This window comes from Plodia interpunctella, chromosome 1 (assembly GCF_027563975.2).
Source record: "Plodia interpunctella isolate USDA-ARS_2022_Savannah chromosome 1, ilPloInte3.2, whole genome shotgun sequence".
NCBI classification, from domain to species: Eukaryota; Metazoa; Arthropoda; class Insecta; order Lepidoptera; family Pyralidae; genus Plodia; species Plodia interpunctella.
Genome location: NC_071294.1, coordinates 5720462 through 5732103, shown reverse-complemented (window position 1 = coordinate 5732103; position 11642 = coordinate 5720462). Strand labels below are relative to the sequence as shown.

Here is an 11642-nt window from a genome sequence, read left to right as displayed (position 1 = left end):
GTTTTAGACCATGAGAAACCTGAAGGGCAGTCAACTGCTCCTGAAAATTGTAATACTGTTATGTTCTGCATTATTTGGTTAAATGTGGTGATAAACTTGATTTCAACTTAAAGCCTTACCTGTTTGAAGTCCATATATTCATAAGTCGTCAGGTGTGAAGTGTTCCGAGCATATTTTTGACCATTTACTGGCTCGAAAAATTTGCAGCGTGTAGCGTTTCCCATACTTTTCAAAGATGTTTATCTTTTGGATAACGATGTTTCCCAATATTTCGTCACCCGAATATGCAACACTGTTGTATATTTTGACAAACGAATGCTTACAGAAGGAAAATATGAATACTCTAAAATAAACGTTTTCATCAACTTAGCAGGCGGCGATATAATTAGAACGAATAATTTATATATTTGTGATCGCGTTTTCGAAAACGACGCTAAGGATTTCGTTGAAATTTGAAATATAGGTGATTACGATAAAATGACAATCTGGCTAGGTCCCATAACTAGTTTTTTTTTGCTAAGTACGTACTTTGCAAAAAAAACTAGTAACTAATGTACCAAATTACTTTGTTTATTACTACTCGTGCCTGTACACTCGAACTCTGGACTTATTATTGGAATTGGATAGATCTGTCTCTTTCGAGTTGTCATGTTCCTAGAGATTAAAACTCTTTACTCTAATACTCCTCTTTAATCTCGTAAACATAAACAATAAACACAATATTAACAACTTATACTCTCACACATCCTCTCATTCAGGATAGCTTTCATTCTCACTCACGTCTCAAACACACAAACCCATTTCTCTCATACACCACTCAAATTTTCCTCTAGGTAGAGATTTTGTTAAGGCATATGCGACCATTTTCTTAGTTTCACAGTACTTTAATAATATCTGCCTCAACTGCATCTCGCACAAAATGATAACGTACATCCACATGTTTTGTACGTTGATGGTGTACTGGATTGTTAGCGATAGCAATAGGTGACTTGACTATCTGACAACAGAATTGTAGCTGTCTGAAATTTTTGACCAATCATCTCTGTCACAAATCGCCTAAGAAAAACAACTTCTTTTGTGCTTCAGACAGTGATACATATTCTGCCTCCGCAGTACTGAGTGCCACTGTGCGCTGTTTGTTGCTCTGCCAAGAAACAGCTCCTCCTTGAATAAGAAATACTGATCCTGAATAGGATTTTCTATCACTGTCCCCAGTAAAATCAGCATCAGCATAAGCTTTCAAAACATTTTGTAGTTTATCTTTTGTGTATCTCAAGGCTACATTCTTTGTTCCCTTGAGTCCGTATCATGTAAACAGTCTCTTTTAAATCTCCATTCAGAAAAGCCGTTATAACGTCCATATGATCTATGCTCAAATCTATCCTTGCCGCTAGAGCTATCAATGCTCTCAAAGAACTATGCCTTATTACAGGAGAAAATGTATCAAAATAATCAATACCATTTCGCTGACTGAACCCTCTCGCTACTAGTCGTGCTTTATATAGTCTTTCCCCCCGCCTCTTTGACTCTAAATAATCATTTTGAGTCAACGATGTTACACGACTCGGGTGGTTCTACAAGCGTCCAGGTATTGTACTTTTTTAACGCTTCTAGCTCCTCCTCAAATGCTACTTTCCATTTTTTTTACTGTCAGGTCTGGATAATGCATCCTGTACATTTACTTGTAGCGGGAGCTAGGTGATTATGCTCGACCGCCACAAAGGGAAGATCTTCCCGCCAGGCTAGGTGTTGCGCCTGGGGAACCGCACGGCTCCGACGGTGTCATGTCGGAGGTTGTATTTATGCTTCCAATCGAAAACGCACTGTCTGCGCGGTCTAGGCTTGTTAGCTGTCCATAGTGAGTCGACCGTTGTGCCATCTGTCCGTAGTGTCCTGGATCACTTGTGTGGCTTGTTATTAGTTGCGTTTGGTCGGCTTTTTACATCTGCGCCGTTGTGCATGTGGCGTGGTAGATGTCGCCACATTACTCCTCCCCAAGACCGAAGGTCTGATGAAGTCTTGATGTGCAGTCTGTGCCATGTTACTCGATGTCCCAGTGAGTCGGGATGCGTAGGTTGAGCTCGTAGTCTGCGGTGAGTCGAGACTGTCGTGAGCGGAATATGACTTGTTGGCACCGGTCCCTACATGGCTGCCACGCCGGTGAGTGCGCGCGTCCAGACGTGGGCTGCAGGGTGCGTCGGCGTCGATGAAGTCGAAGAGAGTTGCGGGTGCCAGAACCAGGAAGCGCGTTGCGTCGGCTGCGATGGTCCTGTAGATGCCCTTGAAGATGAGTGATGGCTTGCTGCTGCGAGTGACTGTTTGCTGCTGACTTGAGACCAATGAGGGTGCGAGGAGTGATGGTGAAGATTGGAGAGTACGACGTTGGCGATGGCTGCTTCAATCACGTCGGGTGTGATGATGACGAAGGCTGCTTTCAATCACGTCGGGGTTACCACTTGTAGCGGGAGCTAGGTGATTATGCTCGACCGCCACAAAGGGAAGATCTTCCCGCCAGGCTAGGTGTTGCGCCTGGGGAACCGCACGGCTCCGACGGTGTCATGTCGGAGGTTGTATTTATGCTTCCAATCGAAAACGCACTGTCTGCGCGGTCTAGGCTTGTTAGCTGTCCATAGTGAGTCGACCGTTGTGCCATCTGTCCGTAGTGTCCTGGATCACTTGTGTGGCTTGTTATTAGTTGCGTTTGGTCGGCTTTTTACATCTGCGCCGTTGTGCATGTGGCGTGGTAGATGTCGCCACAACTGGTTCATTTACCATATAAGTAGCTTTATATGTTACATAATCAGGCAATTCTCTGCGCTTTCTGCTTCGTAACGAATACCTCTTATCCGATATTGTCTCACTAGTCCTCAACACAGGTTATGGCAAACGCTGGAGATGTAAACATTGAAAACTTGGTAAGATCGAGTGATACATTAAACATGAGTTCAAGCGCTTCAAACTTACCCACGATTGATAAGCTTGATGGTAGTGCAGATTATTCTACATGGATGTTTATGATGGAATTAGACCTAATCCATGAAGACTTGTGGGAATATACCACTACGACACCACCTCAAACAGATACTTTAGGTTGTAAAAAGGACCAAAAACCAGAGTCAAAATCAGTCTCATGGTAAAAAGGCATTGTTTGGCCCATGTTCGTAACACGAAGACAGCTAAAGAAGCTTGGGATGCATTGAAGGTTGCTTATGAGGATAAGGGCCTAAATAATCGCTGCAAATTGCTGTCAAAGTTGGTGAGCCTAAAGTTAGAGCAGTTTTCAACGATAAGAGAATATTTAACAACAATGATGAAGATAGCACAACAACTGTGTGAGATCGGTAAAGAAATTGATGATGAATTGTTAGCAGCATTGATACTTCAAGGATTAACAGAGAAATTTCAACCGATGAGATGGCCATTGAATAAAAATGTAAACTGTGAATTATAGCGGACTGTAGATTTAGGCTGGTAAAAATAAAAATCCAGGAGCTACGGAGAAACGTGACCGTTTATTGGAGGGAGAACGAACAAGAGAGAAAAAATTCGATACAATGTTGCCGTAATCAAAAAATTAAATATAAAAAACAAACTTTTTAATGTTGGTGTTCCAACATATTGCCGGGGCAAACAAAAGATACAATGAGAATATTTTCAAACTATAAATATTACACTTTATAGAATGACATTAAACCTTAGTACATAGAATAAAATTTAACTTTCTGTAAGTAGTATGTACGCATACACTATGAATTGTAAATTTAACCAAATTATTGAGTACAGGTTTTAATCAGACACTTAACTGATATCTAAATAAATAGGAACGGTATTGACATAACATATTGAAAACATTAAATGTCTTAAAAAATATGCAAACATTTTTTTGTTGAGAAACTTACATTGTTATGTTTGCTATATAAAACACTATTACCTGTAGCTTATTCTACTAAAATAAGAAAAGAGTTATTTACTATTAATACTTATACAAAATTGTACATAAAGGCTGGTGCTGTGCCTAGCCCTACGATAGTAAACACATATCTTGGGATTGGTAAGGAACACCTCTAGGCACAGCTGCTACCATCATCACTATCAAGCGGTAGTACACATATTTTCACTACAGCTCTTCTATGTATGTGGCCGTTTGAAGTTTTTACTTCAACCACACGAACCCTACCATCATCACCAGGATAGGTATTAATTACTCTGGCTAAGGGCCAGTACATTGGTGATAAATTATCATCCTTAAGTATTACAAGCGAACCTATTTTTACATTTGGTTGAGAGGTCAGCCACTTTGGACGACATTGTAAAAAATTCAAATAATGCTTACTCCATCTTTTCCAGAATTCTAATTTCATCTCATTACATATTTTCCAAAATTGAGATCTAGTAATCATAGTAACATTTGCATCTGGGTATGTATTTAAAGCTGTACCTATCAAAAAATGCCCTGGAGTAATGCAGGAAAAGTCAGTTACATCATTAGATAGTGGCATTAGAGGCCTACTATTTAAGATAGCCTCAATTTGGCATAAAACTGTATACAATTCTTCATAGGTTAAAATTGACTTTAATAACACTCTTTTTAACAAATTCTTACAACTTTTCACACCGCTTTCGGCTAAACCGGCAAACGTTGGGGAATAACAAGGTAAGTAATGAAATTCAATTCTCTTTTGAGCTGCAAATTGAGAAATTAATCTTTGATGTTCTGTAGAATTATGTAATTTGTACATATCATCTAACTGCTTCCCTGCACACCTGAAGGTTGAAGCATTGTCGCTGTATATGGCAGTAGGCAGCCCTCTTCTGGCAATAAACCTGTTTAAACATGCAATGAAAGTCTCTGTTTTTAAGTCTGAAGCAAGCTCTAAGTGCATTGCTTTGGTTACAAAGCATACAAACACGCAAACATAACCCTTTGTGATTATTGGCTTTCTTACTCTAGCAATTTTCAATGATATTGCACCAGTATAATCCAAACCGACTTTTTGAAAGGCGCGACATGCTTTCACCCTATCAGGCGGCAAAGAGCCCATTAATTGCTTAGAAGCTTCTGCTTTTAATCTAAAACAAATGGTACACCTGTACAAAACTTTCTTAACTTCTCTAAGACCATGTATTATCCAGAATCTTTGCCTTAGTGATGACAGAGTCAACTTAGGGCCTGCATGGAGGTTCCTCAAGTGCTCGCTATGAATTATTAGGTTAGTGACGCGCGAATCTCGCGGCAAAATAATTGGATGCTTCTGCGAATATGGTATATCAGCATTATGCAAGCGCCCTCCAACCCGCAGCAAACCACTGTCATCAATAAAAGGACAAAGAGATTTTAAATTGCCTTTAACAATGGCCTTACCACACCTTAAAGCATGGATATCATCCTTCAGAAACTTTTGTTGTTCATACATTAAAATAATTAACAAAGAATTGTTAAGTTCCTGACTGGTTACATAATTAAGCTTATTTTTAATACCCTTGGACCTTGCATTTTGACAGAAGCGTAGGACATAAGCTATCACTCTTTGCATCTTATTAATATCCGAAAATTTATCTAGAAAATCCAGACATAATGTTTTAGAAACAATAGAAGTAGAAACACAAACCATAGCGCTCAAGCATGCGGAAGAGTCCTTGACCTCAGGTAATTCTTGTGGTATTGAAAAATTAAAATTTGGTTTATACTCACTTGAATGTAAAAATTTTGGTCCCCTCCACCAGAGGGGGTGATCAGCTAGCTCGTGAGGTGTCACACCTCTGCTAAGACAATCAGCTGGATTCTCCTGCGAGCTAACATATGACCAAGTGTGTGTTTGTGTAAGTTGCATAATAGCTTTAACACGATTTGCTACATACGCTTTTAATGTATTTATGTTAGTTTTAAGCCAAGCTAAAACAATTTGTGAATCTGAATAAAGGAACACATTTTGTATTTTTATTTTTACTGATATTGTTTCATGGATTCTGCTCACTAACTTAGCGAGCAGCAAGGCAGCGTTAAGCTCCAGTCTTGGTATAGATAAACTTTGTGAAGTAGGATTTATACGAGATTTCGAGCATAACAAGGAAATCTTAACATTAGCTGCCTCATCAACACATCTTAAATATACACAACAGCCATAAGCAGTGATGCTGGAAGCATCGGCAAACCCAATAATTTCGGCAAAGCTAATATTATGCAAACTTATGTAACGCTCTATGATTAATGGTTTCATAGAAATTAAGCTAGTGTAAAACTCATGCCATGCTTGTAGCAACTCCTTATCAGGTAACGAATCCCAGTCTAATTTAGCCTTCCACAGACGTTGCATAATCACTTTAGCACCTACCACAATGGGCCCAGCAAGGCCTAAGGGATCAAAAAACTGGCTAATAAAACTAAGAATCTCACGTTTAGACTGGGGCATATTACCCGTAGCTTTAGGACTTGACACTATAAAAGAATCTGACTGAGTATTGTAACACATGCCTAAAGTCTTTAATGAATGGTTGTTTGCTTGTAAATCTATCTCATCAAAATGTTGTCTATCTTGTGGGATGTCCTGTAATAATTCTTTTGAGTTAGACACCCACTTATGTAACTGAAAACTGCCTAGACTCAACAATTTACATAGTTGCTCTCGGGCCTCTATCAAGTTATCAGAGGAACAATTAGAAAATAGAATGTCATCGACATATGTGCAATTATTAATTATGAATGCAGCCAATGGGAAGTCATCCTTGTATAGCTCAGCTAACCATTTTAAACACCTAGTTGCTAAGTAAGATGAACTTTTCAACCCATATGTGACAGTGTTTAGTTGAATGCATTGAACACTATCATTGGGATTATCTCTCCATAGAATATTTTGCAAAGACCTGTATTTTGGATGTAACAATATGTTGCGAAACATGTTCTTTATGTCTGTTATGAAGAAATAAAAATCTATTCTGAATAGTAACAAAACATCAACAAGTTCCTTTTGTACTACAGGTCCATTAAGCAATAAATTGTTTAAAGAAGTCTTATTACTGGTTTTCATAGAACCATCCATAACAACTCGACATTTTGTCGTTTTCTTTTGTAAATTAATAACAGGATGGTGCGGTAAGAAGTACACTGGATCAGTTGTTAAATTGTATTGACTGATATCAATGACCGTACCATGACCTTGTTTTAAATATTCATTAATAAAATCTGAATATAGTTTATAAAGACTAGGGTCTTTACCAAGTCTAACTTCTAAATTATAAAATCTTTTCAAAGCCAAATGTAATGAATCTCCTAAAGATTGATTAATAGAATCTAAAGGCTGTTTTAAAGGCAAAACAACTTGCAATTTATTGTTTTGTCTGTCAAGCTGAATATTTTCTAAAAATATTTTTTCACACAATTCATGTTCAGAATGTGTTTCTGTAAATGTTTCAGGAACCTTTTCACATTGCCAAAATTCCGATAGTGTTTGATTTAAACTAGAAGTACATGCTTCACAAAATAAGGAATTAACCGCTTGTGTGTGTCTTAAATTAATATTGTCTAAGTGTATGCTACCTGCAACTACATGACCAAATTTTGTATTAAGTAATGGAGATGAAGCCGCATGCCCTGCATGGTTGTATTGTGACTCAGGCGGCAGCAACACCTGAAACACAATGTCAGCACCTAATAAAATATGTATATTGCTTGACTGATTAAAAGTCTTGTCGGCCAATACTATATTGGGAGGCAATACTAATTTATTAATATTGAAACTTTTCTGAGGCAATTTTGAAGTAATTTTGTCAAGCAAGTAACAAGGAACAAAAATCTTAAAATCCTGTGTCAGTGAGTGCAATTCCAAATTCACCCTTTGCTTTAATTCATTAAAAGTTTGACCTATACCAGTCATAGGAGTACTTGTAGTCTGAATCTGTAATTTTAATAAATCTGCTAGCTCTTTGGTCACAAAGGATACCTGTGAACCAGTATCGAGGAGAGCCTTGGCATAAACTTCAGTTCCGTTGCTCGCTAAAAGTTTTACCTGTGCTGTAGGCAACAGAATTTGTTTTGTAGCAGATCCAGCCACCAATGTGACTGGTGATGGTGATGGAGCCTCTTCCTTATGGAGAAGAGAGTTATGATCCTTCTTACAGACCTGACATTTAAACTTATATCTGCATGGCTTATTATGATTATTTAAACATATTTGGCATATATTATTAGCTGTAACAAACTTTATTCGCTCACTTATTGACATTAATTGAAATTGGGAACAAGAAAAGAGTTTGTGTTCAGACTTACAAAGTAAACAGCTCTTCTTTTCAGTGCTGGCAGGCTGTAACTTCTTCACAGTAGCTATGTGGACAGCTTTTGGAGCCGATGACACTTTATCTCGTTCCACATTCTCAAGCGCTAAAGCTCGCTTCTCTAGAAATTCAATGATACTTGTTACACTAGGTTGTTGTTGTCTACCAAGTTCAAATTCCCTATTGCAAATCATATCCAATTTTCTAGTCAAAATGCAAAGAATGATAGCATCCCACTGATCAACAGAGTGGCCTAAATTCTTTAAAGCAGCTAACTGTTGCTTAACAATTGACAAAAAACTTCTAATATTAGATGCTGTAGACTTAGTCATAGGGGTTATATCTAACAATATATTTATATGGTCATTTGTGATTTTATACTTATTATCGTACCTTTCTTTTAATATTTTACGAGCCTCATCATAGCTTTCAGAACATAAAGGAAGATTTTTAATAATCTCATGAGGTTCGTCCTTTAAATAACTTTGTAAATAAAATAACTTTTCGATGCTCTCTAAATTATTATTTTTATGAATTAATGCATCGAAAAGCCCAATGAAGGCTTGGTACTCCCTGTATTTACCTGTGAAGGTCGGGATTACCACGTTTGGCAACTTAATTTTATTTAGTTTTGGAGTTTGACACATTACTGGCTCCTTAACATGTTTTGTAGAAAGTCTTCCAATTTTAGTAAGTGCTTCTAAATACGTACTTTCAACTTCATCCTCAGGGTCATCGGGGTCCCTCGCAATAATCTCGAGGCATAAATCCTCCCACTTAGAAAATGAAGCTCGCAGGCGTTCCTCCCTGACGCGCAAGGCATGTTCATCCAATAATTCAGAAGTACTTGGATCAGTTAGGGCGTTATGCATTTTAGTGATCACACCCTTAACAGCCGCGCGTTTACGTCGAAGAGTAGCCAAGTCATAGGTCTCGGCAACCGCGGGCTCGAAGTTATCTTTTGGCATGGTTGTTTTTTAGTTGAGACGAGGTTGAGACGGTGAAAACACTTTTTTGCACGTAAGTAGTAAATTTGCACTGATCTAAATCACAAAAGCGGAACAAATTTTATTTATTTTCGAAATGTAAACACAATATCAAAGCTTTGACTTGCTGATGACACAAAATGGCGGGCGTTGTTCACTGTTGTCGTAGACTCGTCGTGTTTGGCACGGCGCATCGGACCAATGACACGCGTGCACGCCGGTACAACAGCGCCAATTGCTTGTCGTGTCGAAAGTTGGCAACTTGATCGCACCAATCAATGAGGCGAACGTGTCGTCGCACAGGATATGAATTGAACGTGGAATTGCCGCCAAATAAAATTGTGGCAAATACAAAGTAAAATTTGCAATGTAGGTATGGAAAAAACTTCCTGCTTGCCTGTTGTATGGCAACAAGCTTGCCTGTAAGCTGCCCTTGCTCGCTCCTTCCGCAAATTGATCAACAATATTGATTGTTGAACACTGCCGTCACTCCGGTGGCTGTGATGGCGTCTTCCCGCGCCGTCGTTCATAGGCACGCGACGTGGATTTGAAATTGTATACTGCACACCACTCCTACAATTAACTCGCGGATATTTACTGATCGAGAAAGGACCATGAATAAAAATGTAAACTGTGAATTATAGCGGACTGTAGATTTAGGCTGGTAAAAATAAAAATCCAGGAGCTACGGAGAAACGTGACCGTTTATTGGAGGGAGAACGAACAAGAGAGAAAAAATTCGATACAATGTTGCCGTAATCAAAAAATTAAATATAAAAAACAAACTTTTTAATGTTGGTGTTCCAACAGCCATTGAGAACAGCAACATAACGTTAACAACCGATTATGTGAAATCTAAGTTGTTTCAAATGGAAGATGCATACGATGCTGACCCTAATAAAGAATCTAGTGCCCTCGAAGCAAGAAATGCAGGAGAGAAAGCAAAGAAAGTGCAAAGAATAAAGAAACAACCGCGTTCTATAAAGTGCTTTATTTGTGATGGTCCTCATAAAGCGAAAAGCTGTCCAAAAAAATCAAAACTTAAGAAGGAAACTGTAATGACGTCACTAGCAATGGCTAAGTGTGGATTTTAGATTCCGGTGCTTCAAATCAACCAATAAACGCGATTGGTTGCATAATTATAAGATACTGGAGAACAAGATAAAGATATCTTGTGCGAATGGCGAGAGGTAGTATACGCTGAAGGAATTGGTAAGGTAGTTCATGAGAATGGGAATGGGAATCAATCAGTGATGTATTGTATGTTCCAAAGCTATCATCAAATTTGCTTAGTGTAAGCAAAATTGTAAGTAAAAATCTTTCAGTACTATTTGAGGAAACTGGCTTTAAAATTATGAAAGCGGATGTATGTAAGGTAATGGGTGAAGTTTCGCATGAAGGCACTGTAGAGAATGGTGTTTATAAAATATGCACAGGGTATGGAGATAAAACACTTCACTTGTTTATTTCTATTATAATAAATACATTAAATAAATCATTACACCAATTGTACCATCTCAGAAATAACAACCAACTGTCATGACAACATTTTTCTCTTAAGAGTTGTCATGTTCTAGAGATTAAAACTTTTAACTCTGATAAGATCAGTGCCCTACAGGTTCAATATAATAACGCGTTTAGGGTACTGTTGATACGACGTTGCAGTACATCTGTATGTTTTCGGATGCGGATACGCTGTGCTTTCAAACGGACATTTTGCTGTTTTTTCTGTTCAAGGTAATCTTACAGCAGATCCTATTTTAAATAGAGCACAATAAATAGGTTGGTCCTGAAAATGTTAAGGTGTGTTTCCTGAAACTAAAAAAACTACATTCACACGGACAAAAACTAGTATTTACTATTATATAACATTAAAGGCCTGTCCTGCTTGTTCCATTTATTACTTTATTTATGTACTTTCTATAAAATGAAGCTAACCCTGGGCACTGAAGACTAGTGGCTCAATATGCAAGCGGGACATTACGCTCGGATTATGCGATGAGGGTATTTAGGATGAAAATAAAATAACAGTTTAATTCATATATTTTTATTCATTATAATAAGAGATGGGTAAAATTTTAAACTTTATTTTGATTGAGCACATCACTATTGCGGAATGTAAACAAATGACGACATGAAATTTATGAAAATATCGTCTGTGCCACAAAAATATAACCAAATATTAACACTTATAAATAAATTTTTGTTTTTGTTTAGTTTTTGATTGGAATGATTTCAATCGCTTTTTGAAAGAAAACAACTAACTAACCTATGAAGCGTCATTCGAGGTCGGTTTATGTTTTGGCTTGCACCACACATCACTATAGAACACTTAGGCATATTGCTCTAGGTTTTTTTCACACTACCACGTAATTTCAAGTAGATTTT

General features: G+C 37.9%; 2 protein-coding genes across 2 annotated transcripts; both read right to left on the bottom strand.

Annotated features, from left to right (window-relative positions):
- Positions 1-2041: 2041 nt before the first annotated feature.
- LOC135309693 (uncharacterized) lies at positions 2042-6896 on the bottom strand. Its single transcript, XM_064437065.1, has 2 exons — positions 4947-6896; positions 2042-2392 (listed from the first exon to the last, which is right to left on the bottom strand). The coding sequence occupies exons 1-2, from the start codon at positions 6894-6896 to the stop codon at positions 2042-2044; spliced, it is 2301 nt and encodes a 766-aa protein (XP_064293135.1).
- LOC128673315 (uncharacterized) lies at positions 3494-10058 on the bottom strand. The gene is made up of 3 exons (XM_053751099.2): positions 8981-10058; positions 8264-8389; positions 3494-7625 (listed from the first exon to the last, which is right to left on the bottom strand). The coding sequence occupies exons 1-3, from the start codon at positions 9234-9236 to the stop codon at positions 7609-7611; spliced, it is 399 nt and encodes a 132-aa protein (XP_053607074.1). The 5' UTR covers positions 9237-10058; the 3' UTR covers positions 3494-7608.
- Positions 10059-11642: the final 1584 nt, after the last annotated feature.